A 21,103-nucleotide genomic window follows, 5' to 3' on the forward strand; every position below is an offset into this window, starting at 1 on the left:
CCATTATTTTACGTGAAGAAGAAGATAAGGAGGAAGAGTTTTTGTTTCATTGTAAATTGAAACCGGCCCAACTATCATCACTTTACTGAACTACATCATACTGTTTGCAGATTGTGTAGCGTCTGATTGATAAAAAGATGGCGATCAGAATTGATGGCGAGCATATGTACCGTGTATAAATCCCCTATAGGACTATTGTTGACGGCAAACGCACGCACGCACGCAGGCATGCTGAGACCGAGCTCCTTTTATATTATAGATATCAGTGTGTGTCAGTCGGTGTGTCTGTGTACGGGTCTCCTCCATAATTCTGAAACAATGAAACAGAGGCTCAAAATTGTACAGGGTGTGACGGCTGGGAGGCTGGGAGGTGTGACGATTTTCAGAAAACTCGTACACAGATATTTTTAGTCGAATTTCAATTTTTTTTTTTTTAAGACTACATATATAATGCCATTTAATACACTGTAACAAAGACATTATAAAAATGTAATTCATGTTTGAATTGGGTATAACAATGCAAGTGGGGGGTCTAGCGCATGCGTGATGGCTGTTGGTTACTCGTTGTTAGGCGCCATTTCAGTAGCCATGGAGCTGTGGACGATTGAACATCGCGTCTTTGTTGTTGAGACGTTTATTCAAACGGGTAGTTCGGTGGTGCTTACACAGCGCAGATTTCGTACTCACTTCAATGTTGGTCGACGTGGCACCGTTCCGTCTCGAAACACAATATTGAAGTGGGTAAAAAACTTCAGGACAACTGGATCTGTGAGGCCGGGAGCAGCTCGGGGAGGTGATCGAACCATTAGGACCCTGGAAAACATCGAAAGGGTTCGACAAGCTGTGGAGGCCAGCCCTCGTCGGTCAGCGGTACGGCACGCTCATGCTCTACGGATGTCAGACAGATCAGTTCGTCGAATTTTGCACTTGGACCTTCATTATCACGCGTACAAAATCATGGTGGTTCAAGAACTGCAGCAGAATGATTTCGTACGGCGGTTTACGTTCGCAGAAAGAATGCTGGAACTGCTGAGGGATGCTGCTGTGCTGAGAAATGCTGGAACTTTTCCGTGCGTCTGCAAGAATGCTTGGACAAGAACGGCCGCCATTTAGATGATGTCATTTTTCAAACATGAATTACATTTTTTAAATGTCTTTGTTACAGTGTATTACATGGCATTATATATGTAGTCTTTAAAAAAAAAAATATTGAAATTCGACTAAAAATAACTGTGTACGAGTTTTCTGAAAATCGTCACACCTCCCTGTAGTTATATGCTGCATACAACTACAGTTTATTATCTGCATGCATACTAAGGGGACTCCAATGGAGTGCGTAAATGAAAACTGAGTATTTGGGTAAATGTAAACACCCATTTAGATGATCATCTAGGAGCTGTTAAACACAAGAAAAGTCTTACAAAAATGATGGGCTGCCATCTTTGTCAGCCCTCTGCCACATCATGGGGTTCTTAACCTGCCATTTTGTTCGACATTTGAGCTGCTGTGCTTCACGTATTCATGGTTTTTTTGCAGGTGTATTCGTGGTTTTATCTGATCTGCTTCATCATTCACAACCCTGTGCTTCAAGTTTTCATGGTTTTGTGCTGGCGTATTCATGGTTTTTCTGACCTGCTTCGTGGCCCTGTGCTTCACATATTTGCTGTTTTTTGTGGGCGTATTCGATTCGCGGAATATTTGATTTTTCCTTAATGAATCACGAACCGCGGGGAATCTATCCCCCATTCTCCCATTGAAACAATGCCCCAACATCCGCGGCATTTTCCAGGAACATATCTCCCGCAAATGCCAGGGTCCGATAATATATACTGTAATCAAAATCTGGCTTCAGATTTGAGGATCGGATCCTGTGGACTAAAAAAGTGTCGAATACCAGGCCTTACTAATTATGTTATCAGCTGTAGTTTCTTTCTTTTTGGCATCTCGCTCTCTTCTATCCTAAAAATATTTAATTCCCTCCTTAATTAAGCCTACAAACCTTGATGACCCCTTTCTGTTTAGCCATTTTTCTTTAGTTTGTTTAGCCTAGTTAGTTTAGCCTTTAGTTTAGCCTTCCCACTTTCTGTTTTACAAAATCTTGTGGTGAGGCAGTTGCCCTGAAACAACTTGCCTTCGCCTCCTGGAAGGCAAATCCAACAGAAGGCAATCTCATTTCCTTTCACAAAGCCCGGAATAAGTGTGTGTCTACCCTCAGGAGAGCCAGGAAACAATATCTCTCTACTCTCAAGACTGAACTCTCAAACCTGTTTCCCTACTCCAAATCCTGGTGGCAGCATTGCCATGGAGCGAGTGCATGGAGTTTTGAGGGCAGGGTGAGTGTAGGCAGTGGTGATGGTGGAGTGAGTGCAGGAAGGAAAGACCTACTCTTTTAAGTTATCCATCAAAGAAGTCTATCAGATCTCTATGTTGGGGAAAGTAATTGGGTAAAATATCGACCAACACGGCCAACTATGTGTGAAACAGAAAAAACTGCTTAGAGAAATTGCTGTTTTGGAGGTTACAGATGTACAGCGAAAATGCAGGCCATGGCAATGTAAAGGTCAGACAGAGTCACGTGTCCTCAAGAAGATGATCAGGCAAGATGTGCTGGAAGACATCACTGGTTCTTTCTGTAGCTTATCATTTAAAATATGCAGTATTTGACCAGATGCCCAGCCATGACTTACCACATTGTTGGCACATGGAAATAGCATTCCAAGGGTGTAAAGACCCAGGAGAGGTCCACCGACGATACCAAAGATGCTGAGAGCTGCCTGCGAAGGCAATGCGAAACACACGAACTTAATACACCACATCATCAGTTTGAGTACACCATGGCTGGTCTTATAGTTGTATTTCCTCTGCAATGTTTCTATTGAGAGGAGTCTATAATACTGCCTGCCTTTTGTATTTTATAAACCTATCTCAAAACTGACCTCATTGTCATAAAAAGTGCAAGGTAATAATGGACCCATAATTGGGATAGAAGAGGTGAGTGAACCATAAGAACTTTACAATGACATTTGGTGTGATATTTGATGATTAGAAATTTCAAAATAAGTTTTGGAGCATACTTTATAACATCACTGACAACTCCTCTTTTCTATTCTATTCTACCCTCCCATTCCCCCATCCTATGGATTTGTAGAAATATTGCTGTGAAGAAGGCAGCAAAAGGTTAAATTACCTGTAGCAAATCCCCCATGAAGGAGGCAAGCACTGCCATCGCTATGCACAAGAGGCCAAAGAACAGGCCTGCGCACACATGCATGCACACACACTTAGTGATATGTAATTATATACACACTAGATATAATATATTATACACACACTGAATTAAAAATGACATATTATTCATATTATATACACATATTGATATGTGATTATACACATATTGTACGTAATCACACACACACACACACACACACACACACACACACACACACACACACACACACACACACACACACACACACACACACACACACACACACACACACACACACACACACACACACACACACACACACACACACACACACACACACACACACACACACACACACACACACACACACACACAGTGACATGTGATTATATACATATTACACATGAGATATTATACATATTATATACACACATATTGATATGTGATTATACACATATATATGTAAATGTATATATATGTATTGCTGCGGTTTTGAGATTGGTACAGTAAAGGTTAATAAAGGTTAAAGGTTTGCCCCCCTTAGATAGTCACACGAGCAACACATAACCTCATTTGTAGTATAGTTATGTCTTAGTATATGTGAGAGTAGGCCCCTTCCAATGTTAATCCTGCGTTGTTGTAAAGACAGGAGGATAGGCCCTACTTCTACAAACCATTCCACCTCTACAGGCTCGATCCAGTTTGTTAAGCATTGGTTGCTCACGAGTCGAGTTAACACGGGGTAGGCCTCGGCAGATGGAGGAGGGTTGAGATTGGCGCGGCAGCAGTGGGGACGGTAAGAATGAGCCACCAATCAGGACTCACAGCGTGTGGCTGCAGCACAGCGTCACAGGGCGTGATTGAGAGATTCGATCTGGCTAAGGGCGTGGCAATAAAACCGATCGCGCAAAGCCCCCACCTCAGTTATGAGAAGGGAGAGGACTTGAACAAAGTTATGAGGAGGGAGAGGCGCCAGTTGAGTTACGCGCTAGTCCAGTTATGGGAGAGGCGCTCGTCAAGTCATGAGAAGGGAGAGGCAGGCACTCGTCAAGTTGAGTCGAGGAGTTCTGAGTTCAGAGAAAGGAGACTCGCTTGAAGGGAATCATTCGCGCTGTCTGAACTTGGTGACGAGGAATACGTGGGCGCAGCCAGGGCGGTTATAACTTGCGCGGTTCAGCGAAAGCGAGTGAACGCGGCTGAATAACGGCCAGCCGCGCAAAGTCCGCCCTCTACCGTTTGCCCCGAGATTATTGCCGCTTTGTTCGAGCGACACGATACGAGTTCCTGCCTTCACCTACCTCCATCTTCGCGGGACGTGCCGGGGACCGTGGAGAGTGAGACGGAGCCGATCCTGGACGACCACTGCGGCGCTGGAGAACATCACCCTGCCCATAAGCAATCCCCGTGTGAGTGTGAGTGAGACGGGCCCGTTTGTCCTGGTAGACGGGTCAATATACAACCAGAACAGCCGTACCCCAAAAAAATTGCAAATTTTAGTTTTATTGCATTTCCTTATATTTTAAGACTTACTTAGGAACATATCAAAAGTTGGACAGAAATGGAACATGGGAAAGTAAAAATTTTTGACATGATAAAAATGTCACAAAACCATGCACGATTCACTACGTCGAAAACGTCTTTGGTTTTTTATTTTTGTTTCTTTTTGTTTATATAAATTAATTTGTTCCACTGAGACCAGCTGCAAAGGCAACATTTTATAACACTTGTTTCGTGTCTTTAACAATGTTTACATCTGCTACCTGACACATGTCTTTAACAATATGACCTCCCAGCATGTAGGCTAATGACCTAATTCCTCACTGGTAGTTGTGCAGCTTGACTGAGTAACAACTCCACATGAATGAGTTAATTACACCTAATTAGGACTCAATTGGACAACGTTGTATGGTAAACATTGGAGATACAATACAATACAACCAAGGAGATACAGTACAATACAACCAAGGCCAAGGCAGTAGCAAAAAGACAGGTAGGCCTATGCATACAATTGCCCCATATATTCTACATGTATTTTGTACTCCTACAACTGTAGTGTATGATGGTATTTATTTTCCAGGTTCTAGAGTTGTGGGGATGCATATTTATTTAATAGGAATGGGACCAGTTGATTGGGGGAAGGGGGGGGGGGGGGTTCTATCAGTATGTTTTTCTTCTGGACTATACATATCTTTTCCTGGTGCACCTTGTGACTAAGCAACAGAGCCCTTGTATATAATTCATTTCAGATGCAGAAAGCAATGGGATGACCACTATGCAGATTATTCCATAGTATGTTTCCTCCTAATATATATCTTACATAAATATCTCAGTTTCAGGGGCGGAGAATGCTCTGATGGCATTCAATGTATATGGCCAATGTAAATTGACTGCATGCTTCTAAAAGATCTCATTTTTGTATTTTCAGAGATAGAAAATGAACTCTTTATATGGTAAAGAGACCTGCCCTTTATGCCAAAGGGGATTGGACTGTGAGGAAACAGTATCAGTTCGTGAGAAAGGAGCAGAAGGCATCAACCGTGCAAGTGCCGAAAGGGGTATTGACATCAGAATTCTAGCTGGTACCAGTGTTCACAAATCATGCCGAGTGAATCACATAAACAAAAAGGACATTGCTTTAACCAAGAAGGATCATGCGGAATCAGGTCCATCAGTCAAGAGGAGTGCTCGCATTTCCCTGGGACCATATGACAGTAAAACACATTGCCTTTTCTGCGGCCTGGGTTTCAGGGTTTGTTGTTGACCTGGGAAGTTGACCCTGGGTTTCAAGAACAAGTGGCAGAACTGGAGCGACTGTACATTTCCCTGGAGACTGTCGAAAGTGACACTATAGAGTCTGTGTTGCAATCAGAGTGCATTCATTTCATTGACAATAGATTGAATCAGGAAAGGAATAAACTTGCAAAGGACTCGAAAACCAGTGCACTTTGGATCAACTACCAGCGTATGTTGGGAATTGCAAGGGCACTTGTGGCAGCTGATCGGACGGGGTCCTGGGAGATGCATCTCCAAGCCATATCAGCTTGCTTGCCGATATTTGCAGCTGCTGGCCATCCCAATTACCTGAAGTCAGCTCGACTCTATCTCGAGAAGATGCTTGCGTTAGAGGATGACAACCCTGAGGTTCATCAGAAGTTCCAATCTGGTTATCATGTAATCCGGCGCAGTGACCAATACTGGGCTGGCCTAGGCTCTGATCTTGTGATAGAACAGACATTAATGCGCTCACTGAAAAGCCAAGGGGGGCTGACTCGAGGAAGTGGGATGTCAGAGCACCAGAGAGCAGTTTGGACTCTGTCTTCAACCATATCGTCCTCCTACAACCTTGCTATGCAAGAACTGACCTCGAGTAGCTACTCAACAAGTGAACAACATAAGGAGTTGACAACATCCAGGGTGAGTCGAGATGAAGCTGATCGTGGCAAAGTTGCCGAAAAACTGGACAGCTTCACACCATTTTCTGATGACAAGTCATTGCGCAATATCATCACAGGGGTTACTGCAAATGAGGATGTCAATGTTCATGACCTATTCAAAGTAGGTAGTGACATTGTCAAGAAGATGGATGATCACCCAGCTTACTCCTATTCACTCAAAAGGAGTTCTAAAGCCAAGACACTTGCATTCAGCAGGGCAGTCAAAGTTGCTGAGGACCGCACAATAGATCCAGCGTTACTATTCCAGAGGTTCTTAGTGGTGTCACAGACGGGAGATCTCCAGATAGGTGAAGTGATGAAATATGAACTCTGCCCATACCCAATGTCTCTTTTTGAGGCAAAAAACATCCTGCGCCAGCCAGATAAACCACAGTTGGCGGAGGCAATAAGGAATTATGCTACAACCAAATCTGACAATGCTGTCAACCAGACAGTTCCAGGAACAGATCACTATGTTCTTGACGGGGGATCACTTATTCACCGCTTAAAGTGGACAGAGGGATTCACCTACAGTTCCATTGCAGATGAATATGCCTCATTTACAGTACGACACTATGGCAAAGCTACTGTTGTGTTTGATGGTTATGAGGCTGGGCCAAGCACAAAGGACTGTTCTCATCAACGTCGGAATAGAAACAAGAATGCCACCAAGGTTAACATTACGGAGTCAACAAAATTTGTTGGGAAAAAGGAGGACTTTCTGTCGAATGAGTCAAACAAGCAGGCAATGATACTGTTGATTATAGAGGTGTTGCACAAGGAAGGCTGTGAGGTGATCCAAGCAGAGGGAGATGCTGATGTTGAGATTGCAAAAGCGGCCGTCGCAAATGCGGCTTCCAGATCTACAACCCTCATTGGAGAAGATACAGATCTCCTTCTCCTCCTGCTCTTCTATATGGTGGAGACAAACTGCATTGAACTCTATTTCCGTTCTGACAAGGCAAAATCAAATGTCTACAATATCAAAGTCCTTCAGCAGATACTTGGAAATGCAGCCTGCAGAGATATATTGTTCCTTCATGCATTAACTGGCTGTGACGCAACGTCTCGTGTCTTTGGGATTGGAAAGAAGTCAGGGTTTCAAAGAATCATCAAGAAAGAAAAGGAACTGATAGACAGCTCAAAGGTGTTCTGTAAACCACAGCAGAGTCAGGATGTTATTGAAACTGCAGGCTGCAGAGCAATGGTGGCATTGTTTAAAGCAAATCAGAACGACTCATTGGCATCGATCAGATACAACATTCTCTGCAAAAAGGTTGCAAGGGCTAAGGCATTTGTCACTCCTGAAAGACTGCCACCCACATCCGCTGCCTGCAAGTTTCATTCTCTGCGGACCTATTACCAGGTAATGGAATGGATGGGCCTTTGTTGTGGAATGGAGCCAACGGAGTGGGGATGGAAGGTAGAAGGAGGAAAACTTGTTCCAGTGATGACAGACAAAAGCCCTGCTCCAGACATACTACTTCAGATGATTCACTGCAACTGTTCAGGGGGGTGCAAAACACTAAGGTGTTCATGTAGGAAGCATGGATTAGAGTGCACCAGTGCATGTGGACATTGCCAGGACAGCAACTGTGACAATATGAGTGTTGAACCAGACATAGAAGAGGAGGAGGAGGACGATGAAACTGGAATCTAAGACTAGAAGGCATATGGTACTTCCACATGTGTCAAAATTGTCCAATTTTTTATATGTTGCTTTCCATGTCATAGACTGGCAGAAACAATCAAAGAACATATATTTGTGCAAATATTTACTTTAAATTGCGAATGGTCTCAGGATTAGCACTGCATAAACTACCAGCAACGATCATAATACAAATATTGGTGCAAAATTAACTTTAAATTGTTAGTGGTCTGATGATTATCAGTCAATTTTTTTACGTTTTATCTGCCGGCAGCCATCTTGTTTTCTGACGTCACTGAGGGACTTTCCCATGCGTCAAAATTGTCCAACTTTTAATATGTTGTCTTCCACTTCATAAACTACTAGAAATAAGCATAAAACAAAAATTTGCAATTTTTTTGGGGTCAGGCAGTATATTGACCCGTCTATGGGGTATTAAGAATAAGACTGTCTAAAGATTTCCCTGTGTCTCTTCGTCCTGAGCTGTAAATACGTGCAATAATAATTAAATCTATTTGTTCTTCCTTTTCTTCTTATTCGATCGTCTTTGTGATTTCTCCATTGACTAAGCGTGGCACAAATAAGATCGCTTGAATCGGGTTCCATTATCTATAATGGCGCGGATCACGTGTACGCAAACCGCTCGGCGTATCACCATCACACGTGGTTCGTGCAAGGCTTATTTCCTCGCTTCCAGGGCAGCGCTAGTACTTAGGTACGAGCGAATTTGGTCCCGAAACCCTATTTGGCGCTGTCCGGAAGGGACGTAATAGGTCTCGGGTCACGCCAGGTCAGTAAAGACAAGGGGATTAATCCCCCCTTGATAAGGGGAGAAGGCCGGCGGCAGATCCACAACAGTATATATAATAGGGTGGTCCACAGATATATGTAATATTTAATACTATTAAACATCCATGCTCCACAAGGCTGCCCTTGTTCCTATGTTTATAAAGATCATATGAACCAAATATGAGGTCAATTGGAACTTATTTAGAGGTTGCTCAAAAAATAACATTTTTAATTTATCCTGTTTTTTTCAGATGGCAGAAACTCGCAGCTCTTCCACAGTTTGGTTGCTGGGCAAGTCTGAAAAGGAAATAATATGTGGGGGACTACCAATCAAAGGACACACATTGCAGAAAATGGTGTACCATCACATACAAGAACACCATACAGTTCGTGAAAGTGCCAAACTTAGTGTACAAGCTGTGTGTGCATACTGGGAGAAAGCACAAATTCCAGTGCAGAGAGTAGATTCCTGTGAGCGCCAACTTTTGAAGTTGTATGATGCCTACAAACTGGTAAAGAAAAATAGAACCAAGACATTCGCAAACTATAGAGTGAAGGAGCAGATGTTCAAAGATGATCTTCAATCCCTCTTCGATATCTCACCAAATGATGCGCTTGAGAAAATGACGAATGAAGAAGACAAAGCATTCCTTATCATGCAGCGTGAGGATCCCTCAAGTTCACGTATGGGATCTGTGGATAACACTCTGGCAGTGAAGAAGAACAGAAAGCGTATCAGGCTTGAGAATGAAGATAAAAGAAAGAAGAAACATGCTGCTGAGACTCCAACAGCAATGCAATCTGTTCCATCAACATCGGCTGTGGTTGATGATGATGATGAGTCTGAGATTGAAAGCTCCGATTCAGGGGACAATGAATTCAAACTCCAAAGTCCATCTTCTGCCAAACAGGCGAAAAAGGCTCCCATCAAGGTGATCACTCCAGCAATAGTGGCAACTTTGGACAGAGTAAATCTCTCAGAACGGCGTGCTATGTTTGTGGCCAGTGCTTTTGCACAATCTCTTGGTCTTACCATTGAAGACAAGTGCAAGCCAACAATAATAAATAATTTGAGTAATTGAAAATAGATAATTATCTATGAATTGATGTATGATGCTAAAAATTCTGTATCTTATTATTCATTAAAATGTCAACATTTTGAGCAACCTCTAAATATTGTCCAATCAAGCTCAACTTTTCACCACAAACTACTTTCTTCAATAGGAATAGGGGCAGGCTTGTGGAGAAATGAAAATCCAATCTTCAAATTTTTGGACCACCCTAATATATATATACTAGCTGAGGTACCCGGCTTCGCCCGGGTTGAATAAGAATAAGACAAATATATGATGAAAAGAACATGTATATTTTAGAGCAATATCACAGTACATTGCCTACATGACGTTTTGTCTCACGCCTGATTTCGCATCGCTCCAGGTTCTTCACTTCGCTTCAACCATTTTCACAACCATCCAGACGTTAATCTGGTGTGTGTGTGTAACGTGGATTTTGAGTGGGAATTTGCGGTTCGTCGATTGGGAGCCGTTGAACGTCCATACCCGAAGGTGTGATTTCCCAGCCACCTCTTGAGGACACTTTTGCCTATCTTTGGCAGTGTGACTGTCAACCGAGCGGGATTCTGGTCTCGATACAACATCGTTCTGACGATCGCTTCAACATCACCCGTCCCACAATACCCGACCTGTCCCACAGTACCCAAGCCGTCCCACAGTACCCGAGCCGTCCCACAGTACCCGACCCGTCCCACAGTACCCGACCCGTCCCACAGTACCCGACCCGTCCCACAACACCCGACCCGTCCCACAACACCCGACCCGTCCCACAACACCCGACCAGTCCCACAACACCCGACCCGTCCCACAACACCCGACCCGTCCCACAACACCCGACCCGTCCCACAACACCCGACCCGTCCCACAACACCCGACCGGTCCCACAACACCCGACCCGTCCCACAACACCCGACCCGTCCCACAACACCCGACCCGTCCCACAACACCCGACCCGTCCCACAACACCCGACCCGTCCCACAACACCCGACCCGTCCCACAACACCCGACCCGTCCCACAACACCCGACCCGTCCCACAACACCCGACCCGTCCCACAACACCCGACCCGTCCCACAACACCCGACCCGTCCCACAACACCCGACCCGTCCCACAACACCCGACCCGTCCCACAACACCCGACCCGTCCCACAACACCCGACCCGTCCCACAACACCCGACCCGTCCCACAACACCCGACCCGTCCCACAACACCCGACCCGTCCCACAACACCCGACCCGTCCCACAACACCCGACCCGTCCCACAACACCCGACCCGTCCCACAACACCCGACCCGTCCCACAACACCCGACCCGTCCCACAACACCAGACCCGTCCCACAACACCCGACCCGTCCCACAACACCCGACCCGTCCCACAACGATTGAAATGGCAGACTTTGCAGCACCGAGTCAGCTCTGACTGGAGCTAAAAAGCTTTGGACTCTCACAATCGGCAAAGCCAGAGGAGCCCAGGGCCTGGAAGCAGGATGAGGGGAGGTCGGAGGGTACGTTAGTCATTACCGTGTCTGGGCGAGAAGGACTTGCACGGATATGGGTTTGGGAGATTGTGGCTTGGGTCAGATTCCCAGAAGGAATTCGTAGCAATGCCGTTAACCACGATGCCGTCAACCACGATGCCGTTAACCACGATGCCATCCATGGGCATTTCCACTGTGAACACCAACGTGCATTTCCTGGGTTTCACCTGCGCTCCTGCAGCGCCGCACTCTTCCGCATTTGGGGAAGGTCGAGATTAAATCGACCGTCGTTGGTTAACCAAAAAAATATTTCCAACAGTTGAAATAATTATTGTTTCCAACAGTTGGAATTTAATGAAATTTGAATTCGAATAAAATCTCAACTAAAAAAAAAACCGTTTATTCGTTCTTGGCGCGAAAAAATGGCGCGCATTTTGTCATTATGTGTGACTTTACGTCACTCCTACGGACGTGAAAACATTTGTTATCCTTAAAAATATATTTAAAATAAATAAAATAGTACATAAATTAACAATAAAAGAAGCTAAAAAACAATTTAAAATACAATAAAAAGCACATTAAAAATATATAAATATGTACGTACAGTATACTGTACGTACGCGCAACCGCTGCTTCGCATTCACAACAGAGGCGACATACAGTATTCCTTTACTCTGTCTGTGTTAGCCATGGGTCCGAAGAAGGATAATGCCAGTGTTTCCAAGCGTAATGTGGTTACGATGGACGATAAGGTAAATCTAATTAAAAGGTATGGAAAAGGTGGAAAAGTGTCGGTGATAGCGCATAGACCTCATCGCGAATCGGAACCGCAATGCATCATGGGATCGGAAAGGGGCAATAGCGCCGCCACAAACTACACCACGGAATTGCAGCTGGCCCGGTTTTTTAAACCATTGATATTAAAATAAAAAGTCGCCTATAACCACCGGGATTTTATGCTGATTCCGAATCTGTGTCTAAAACTTTTCTCCGATGTGTAGTTCTTGAGTTATAAGCGGACATCAAGACAGACAGACAGACACTCCTCCTTTATATATAGAGATATATATATATATATATATTACATGCATGCATGCGCGTGCACACACACACACACACGCACGCACGCACGCACGCACACACGCACGCACACACGCACACACACACACACACACACACACACACACACACGGAGATGGATACTATCAGACCTGGGATGGCTTCGTTCCACCTTCTGAAACCTGCACATGGAGATAACAATCAATGACACATAAACAGATATGGATACACACAACAAGATAGCAGCGATGGGAGATGGAGAGGAGATGAAATGATTCCCTTGTGAGCCACACGTTGGCTACGAGAGTAGAGGAAGTCAGTAAGCCATGTGTGGAGTTGGCCTTGGATGCCATAGGCAGAGAGTTTGGAGAGCAATGCAGGATGCCAGACTGTATAAAAAGCATGAGATATATCAAGACAGATGCCCCTGATCTCATGTCTGACATTGAGGGCCTTCATCCATTGTTGACTAAGTAGAAGCAGCATGTCCAAGGTGGAATGACCTGGTCTGAAACCAAATTGGTGATCTGAGATGAAGTTGTTGTAGAAAAGGAAGATTTTCATATTAATTGCAATGATGGATTCCATGACTTTGCTGATGATTGGAAGTGAGTTGAAAGGTCTGTAGTTGAGGGGATCAGCTTTTGCACCTTTTTATGAATTGCTGTGATGTTGGCGGATTTCCAAGCAGTTGGAAGATGACCTAGTGCAAATGATAGGGTGAAAAGGGCAGAGGGAGGAAGTGAAAGAGCAACAAAGCAGGTTTTTCGAACACGTGAGCTGATGCCGTCCGGTCCAGTTGCAGAGTCAGAGTTGAGGGTTGACAGAAACTTCTCCACCTTCTCGGGTGCAAAAGACACAGAGTCCAGGATCAGGTGGGTACGACAGGGAAGGGTGCATACCAAGAGTGAGGGGTTGGGGACATCATATTTGGAAGCAAACACAGAATTGAAGCATTCAGTCTTCTCACGAGCAGAGTTAGCTGGGGTACCATTTGAAGAGAGGGAAAGGGTTGGAGGGCGACCATACACCAGAGAAAGACTTAACAAGGTACCACCAGGTTTTAGAGGAGGGAGACAAGTTTGAAAGTTCAATCCTGAGTTTGGACAGATGTTGTTATCTTGGTCGCCTGAGAGTGAACACACTTGATTGCGGACTTTTTGGAATGATCTGAGGTTGCTTTCGGTCGGATTTGCCTTCCAGGAAGAGAATTACTGCACAATAAAAAGAGTTTAACAATGAATGATTTACAAGGGAGGGGTGAAGCGACTTTCAGGCCACTGTGATACAGCATCTCGTGTTGGAGAAACGGGTAGACGTCAGTGTATTTTGAATTGTACATTAATTATATGGACTTTATTAGACAATGGACAAAATAATCAAAATATCTGCTTGCTCTGAATTATAACTGCATTCAGAGCATCCATTTATTATGTGGGCAAACATGGAGGGATTTTGGACCTCTCAATGCCCCTTGCACCACCTACACCCTTCCCTAACTCCTTTCCAATCCCCTTCCGCCGCTTTACCTCTTTCCATTCCTCCCCGTGGGATTTTTACCATCATAAGGTACCAGCAGATACTGTATAACAACAGCCAAGTAGACATCACTATCCATTTCTCCAATGGCCTGATCTCAGATCATCAATTGGGATTCAAACCTGGTCACTCCATCTTGGACATGCTGCTTCTGCTCTCCCAGCAATAGATGAAGGTCCTCAATGTCAGACATGGAATCGTGGCCGTCTCTCGATTTAGACACATCCCGGGCTTTCAATAAAGTCTGGCACCCTCCAAAATATCTGCCAATGCATCCAAGACCATCTCCACACATGGCTTACTGTCTTTCTCTACTGTCCTAGACAATATGTGGCTCTCAAATGGATCCTCTCATCTGCTCCCTCTCCCACGGCTAGAATTCTTCCGGGGGAGTGTTCTGGGCCCAGTCCTATTCCTAACCTTCATCAATGATCTCTCTGATCTCTGGAAAATCCCCTTTCTCTATTTGCTGATGATTCCACCCTCTGCCATGACAACCCTCGTCCTTCAGATAAACAGGCCCTCTTCCCTCTCTTCAGACCTTGATAGAATCACAAGCTGGATCAGCTATGATCTTTCGTGTGCAAGCCACACTTCTCAGTTGGCCTCTGAAGCCTCCATCATAGAAAGTCCTTGCTTGGCATACCTGAACTTCTTTCCACCTACAAGGCCTTCATCCCCAGCTTAATTGAGTACTGCTCTCTCCTTTGTGGTGCCCCTGCCTCACACCTTGCTCCCATTATATTCCTTGAGGTATAAACCTTCCCCAATCTCCCCCACATCCTCTTCCACAATGAACGTCCCCAATCTCGTCTTCATGCAGGTTAGTCTGACAAACCAACATTTTGCAGATTGATTTTCCACCTCATCTCATTCAAATGATCTCCGCTCTTGTTCAATGCAAAACAGGTTAAAATGCATCTTTTCGGAACCCAACATACTTTAGGTTTACTAATTTTGGGAGCATGGTTTGTTTGAAATGTTCTGTTGTGAAATGTTGTTGTTCGACCATGTGGTGTTTTGAAAAGGTAACTTACTCAACCCTTTGGAGCAGTAAGATAGCTGTCGCGATGTGAGATTCGGGAAAAAAGGTTTCACAAGGTCTTCCAACGATACCGCGGCCAGAGCGTTGATGCTTGATGAGACTGTGCTGGGAATGGTTAATGAAAAGGTGGGACAGAGGTAATTATTTTTAAATTTTGTACTTAATCTTCAACTCGGGCAGGGAGAAGTAGGGGAGCTAAAATAAGGCATTCAAGGAGAAACATGGTGAACGTCATGAAGGAGAAGACGTAGGGGTTTGTGCTGTCACTGAAAATAAAGATCTTGGCACCAATTGGTTTAAAGGTTGCACCTGGCCATCATCATCAACCACACCTGGCATAGAGAGGTGGTGCTACTAAAGTAGTTTCTTAGCAAGACTTGTGCTGGGTGATTTGTGATTGCTTTTCAGACAGGGAAGGAATTTTGAATTTGCCAAGGTTCCGGTGACAACTCGCCTGCTCTTCATGAAAGACCCCGACATATCTTTAACATATGTTAAAGATATGTCGGGGTTCGCGAGATTGAACATTCGCTCGCGAGATCACGGCGAGGTCACGTCTTTTCGAAGCTGCTCCATGCGCTCACGCTCTCGAAGCTAAGTGATCTATCACAATCGTGTTTTTGTCGAGACTGTATCTATCTTTCGGTGTGTGTACCTATAGCGTATCTTTTGGAAAATTTTCGGTGCTAATTTTTCGTACATGTATACACAATCGTCGGTTAATGGTATCGAGTATTCTGCGGCCTAGTACTCGTAGGCTTAGACAACCGTACCGTCTCCGACCTTGTGGTTTTGTTTTTCTCTCAGCGATTCGTCGAATGTGCTGAAATTATTTTCGTTCTCTGTTTCGTACCAGTCGTTCACCCCGTACCTCCTTGTTTAATATCTGTACTCAAAAGAAAAAAAAAAACCCCCAAAAAAATAATTTCCTTCCCAGGTCTTATTCGTTTATTTGTTGTTCTTTTTGTTCGTTCGTTCTTCGTTCGCGATCACGCGGTTAGAAATGTATAATCTCTCCCCTGAACAACTATTTTCTCTCATATATTATAACACCCTTTTCTTCTTTTCCTACAAAAGGATGCTTTCGTCTTGCTCACCAAATCTATTCATTCCAAAAAATATATATAATACCATCTCTTACAGTTCCTCCTTTCTACATTCCCTAAACTATCCAGAACTCCACCCCTCCTCCAGTGTCCTCAAACGTATTTTTGACTCGAAGGTCTCAAACTCATTTTGCAAAAAATGTTCGTTTCCCATGAATCGTACACTTTTCAAAATCCAATCTCACCCCTCCCCTCCAAATCCTCCCCATCACCCATCCCTTTCAAATCTCCCCCCTTGCCCCTTCCCTCCCCTCCCTCCTAAACTCCCCCCACACCCCTCCCCTCCGAGACTCTCCCTCGCTCCTCCCCTCCTAGACTCCCCTCTCACCCCTCCTCCTCAAAGCATCCTCCCTGCTTCTTCCCCCTTCCAACTTTCACCTTCATCTCCCCAAACCTTCTGCCTCGCTCTTCCCCCTCCTCAAATAACACCTCACTGTGCCTCACCCAATCTCCATCAAACCTTTTGTCCGCCCCATTCTTCCCTTTCTCCAAGCTATTCTGAAATCTCTGACACACCTTCAACAGCTCTCCCTACCTCTTCCTCCTCTTCCACATCTTACCCTACCCCTCCCCCCCCCCCCCTGTTCTGGACCCGATGCTCCCCCTTCCTCTTCATTAACGGTATGGACCTCAAACATCCGAGGCCTTCGCTCAAACTTGACTGACCTCTCCATACAGGTTGCTTCTGACAAACCAGATGTGATCTGCTTAACAGAAACTTTCCTCCTTCATGATGTCTCTGATGCCTTGGTATCTCTCCCAGGTTACTCCCTCCTCCGGTATGATAGACCTGAGCCTCGTCCTGGAGGTGGGGTTGCTATCTTTATAAAAAACTCTCTTCCTCACTCGCCCTCCACTGCCCTCTCTCCACCTCACCCCCAGGAATACCTTTGGCTACGGCTTCCCCTTCGCTCCCACCTTTTGTTCATATGTGTGTTGTACCGTCCACCAAACAGCGATGACTCCATCTACATCTCACTGTCTGATAATATGGACCAACTTCTATCTACCCATCCCAACTCTCTCTTCCTCATATGTGGTGATTTCAATTGTCACCATGCCAGTTGGCTGGGTGTGGGTACCTCTCTCACCAGCCATGGCTCTTCAGCAAAGGACTTCTGTGACTCACTGGGACTGACACAATCTGTCAATTTCCCGACCCGGATCTCAGTCAACGGAGCATCTTCTCTTCTGGATTTGGTTATGTCAAACTTCCCTGAAAATGTCTGCTGCTCTTCTTCTGCTCCAATCGGCTCATCTGATCATGTGCTTGTCAAAGTGGACATCTCTCTGACCATTCTCAGAGAGCCTCCTCAGCGTCGACGAGTCTGGCATTTCACTCAGGCCAACTGGCACGGTCTTCAAGCAGCCATCAATCATCTGGACTGGTCTCCCATCTCTACCGCCTCTGACATCAACTCATCCTGGGAATTCTTTCAAAGTAAATTGCTCTCTCTCATGCACAGATTTATACCATCTCGTCTTCAGTTGTCATACCCTTCCTCCCGTCCATGGTACACGGAATCTTGTGGTGAGGCTGTTGCCCTGAAACAACTTGCTTTCGTCTCCTGGAAAGCAAATCCAACGGAAGGAAACCTCATTTCCTTTCACAAAGCCCGAAACAAGTGTGTGTCCACCCTCAGGAGAGCCAGGAAACAATATCTCACCATTCTCAAGACCGAACTCTCTTATCTGTCTCCCTCTTCCAAATCCTGGTGGCGTCTGGTCAAATCTGTTTCTGGTGTTTGTTCCCCCTCCATCCCCTCCCTCACCTCAAACTGCTTAACGGCTGACTCCGCACGTGAAAAAGCTGAATGCCTCAACTCTGTGTTTGCCTCTAAATCTTGTGTCCGAAACACATCCCTCTCTGTACCCACCGTACCCAGTCGTACCCAGCTGCTCCTGGACTCTGTGTCCTTTCCTCCTGACAAGGTGGAAAAGTTTCTGTCAACCCTCGACTCTAATTCTGCAACTGGTCCTGACGGCATCAGCCCACGGGTCCTAAAATCATGTTCTTCTGCTCTTTCACTCCGTCTTTCTGTTCTCTTCACCCTCTCTTTTGCTCAAGGTCATCTGCCATCTGCTTGGAAATCAGCCAACATCACCGGTTTGCACAAAAAAGGTGCAAAAACAGATCCCAGCAACTACAGACCAATCAGCCTTCTCCCAATTATCAGCAAAGTCATGGAATCCATCATTGCTTCAGATATTAAATCTTTCCTCTTCTCCAATGGCTTGATCTCTGATCATCAATTTGGTTTCAGACCTGGTCACTCTACTCTGGACATGCTGCTTCTGCTTTCTCAACAATGGATGGAGGTCCTCAACGCCAAACAGGAAATTAGAGCTGTCTCCCTTGACATTTCACATGCCTTCGATACGGTCTGGCACCCTGCTCTGCTCACCAAACTCTCCTCCTTTGGTATCCATGGAAATCTCCACGCATGGCTGGCGGACTTCCTCTCTGGTCGTAGTCAACGTGTGGCCCTGAATGGGTTTCTCTCATCTCCTCTTCCTGTTCAGGCTGGAGTTCCCCAAGGTAGTGTTCTGGGCCCTGTGCTTTTTCTGGTCTTCATCAATGATCTCTCTGACTCTCTTGAAAATCCTCTCTATCTCTTTGCTGACGACTCTACTCTCTGTCGCTCCATTCCTCATCCCTCAGATCGGCAGTCTGCAGCCTCCTCACTCTCTGCAGACCTGGACAAAATCACAGACTGGTCAAACAAGTGGAACATGTCTTTCAATCCTGACAAATCTCACACTCTTACAATGTCTCTCCGAAAGGACCGACTGGACAACCCTCCCATCTACTTTCTCAACAATCCTCTCCAAGAAGTTCTGTCGCTCAAGCTTTTGGGTCTCACTATCTGCCATGATCTTTCTTGGGAAAACCACATTTCCAAGCTGGCCTCCAAAGCCAGTCGCCGACTGGGCATCCTCCGTCGTGCGAAGTCCTTCCTTGGCACACCTGAGCTCCTCACCACATACAAGGCTTTCATCCGCAGCTCAATGGAATACTGTTCCCCCCTCTGGGCTGGTGCTCCTGCCTCACACCTTGCTCGGCTTCACGCTGTTGAGGCCAAAGCTTTCAGAATCATTGGAATCTCCTGCGATGTAGTCAACACCGAGGGCCTTTCACTCACTCACCGCAGGCAGGTTGGTGGTCTTTCTGTCTTCTACCGACTCCTCTCCGGCCTTGCTCCCCCAGCTCTCTCTGTGCTCTGTCCCCCCAATATTCCTTCAGGTCGCACAAGATCTGCCTGCAACCCTCTTATGGTTAAACTGCCAAAGTCTAGGCTCTCTGCTCACCTTCACTCTTTCATTCCCCTTTTCTCCCGCCTCTGGAACAAACTCCCCCACTCCCTTCAATCCCACTCCTCCCTCCAGGTCTTTAAAACAGCTGTTCACCACCATCTCTTATCTTCCCCCATCGAAAACCTTGATCTTTTCTACCCCCGGTAATTCACCCCAGAGTCCTTGCAGTGTTCATATGTTTTATTCCTCTCCCACCTCCCCCCAAGTCCTCCCGATGTCCCTGCTCTCAAATGTTGTGTTTGTATCCTTCCCCCTCTTCCCCCTCTCTTTTGTGTCCTTCCCCCTCTCTCCCCATCTTGTCTGCCGCTCCCCTTGTTTTTTGTGTTTTGTGTGTCGGTTTGTCCTTTTGTGTGATTAATGTTAGCTCTTTCACGAGCCTCGATCTTGTATACAAAAAAAAAAAAAAAAAAAAAAAACATTCATCAATGACCAGTGCTGGCAGACGGGTACTCCAGCTCCAGCTTATAACATCCTTATGATGAAAGGCACACACATCAATGCATTTACTCTGTGGAACACACTTCCTTAGGCCACACTGCTACTCTGGGCTTCTCAGAGTTCAAGGTAATGAATGAGGACACCTGCACGTGAAACACATGGGTGACCGTTTATAGCTGGTTCGAGATTCAAATCCAGGATAAACAGCTCGAAACAGAATGCACATACATCTTGGGAGTCGAGCTCATCATGCCAGCCTCTTAAAGTATTGTACAGTATGGCTGCATCGAGTTACCAAAGGGTAAAATGCTCTTCAACTTTATTCTGCTGAGAGTGCTTCGGTTGCTTCTCGAGAAGAGTAAATTAAGGCAAAGCAAAACTCAAGACTCTCTGCTCTCTGCAAGACTCTTTCACTCAAGGTGAAATTGCCAAAATCAAGACTCGATGCTCACCTTCACTCCTTCATTCCTCTTTTCTCCCACCTCTGGAACAAACTCCCTCACTCTCTTCAATCCCACTCCACCATCCAGGTCTTTAAAACAGCTGTTCACCACCATCTCTTATCTTCCCCCATCCAAAACCTTGATCTTTTCTACCCCCGTTAATTCACCCCAGATCCACCTTTTTGAAATACCGACTTCTTTCCTGGAAGTCCTAGCAGTGTCCATGTGTTTTATACCTCTCCCACCCCCGCCTCCCTTCCCGTGCCTTCTACCCCCAAGCCCTCCCCCTTCCACAGATCTCCCGATGTCCCTGTTCTCTATTGTTGTACTTGTGTGCTTCCCTCTCTCTCCCCATCTTGTCTCCCGCTCCCTTTTTGTATGTTTTGTGTGTTGGTTTTTTTTTTTTGTGATTAATGTTAGCTCTTAGACGAGCCTCGATCTTGTATACAAAAAAAAGAAAAAGAAGTGTGGACGATGTGAAGGAAATGTAAGTGCTTACAGGAACATATTAAACTCGAGAAAAATC

The 21,103-nt window shown here is 45.4% G+C and overlaps 1 protein-coding gene across 1 annotated transcript in view; it reads right to left on the bottom strand.

Annotated features, from left to right (window-relative positions):
* SLC5A8 (solute carrier family 5 member 8) overlaps positions 1-21,103 on the bottom strand; it is a 77,025-nt gene that overhangs the window by 3,071 nt on the left and 52,851 nt on the right. The window contains exons 9-11 of the mRNA XM_068123312.2: positions 15,268-15,380; positions 3,188-3,255; positions 2,688-2,774 (exon numbers count right to left, since the gene is read on the bottom strand). Of these exons, the coding sequence (XP_067979413.1) occupies positions 2,688-2,774; positions 3,188-3,255; positions 15,268-15,380 (268 nt within the window). The remainder of the gene's footprint in view (positions 1-2,687; positions 2,775-3,187; positions 3,256-15,267; positions 15,381-21,103) is intronic.

The sequence above is a fragment of the Myxine glutinosa genome, chromosome 7 (genome assembly GCF_964187855.1).
Source record: "Myxine glutinosa chromosome 7, kmMyxGlut1.1, whole genome shotgun sequence".
Classification (NCBI taxonomy): Eukaryota; Metazoa; Chordata; class Myxini; order Myxiniformes; family Myxinidae; genus Myxine; species Myxine glutinosa.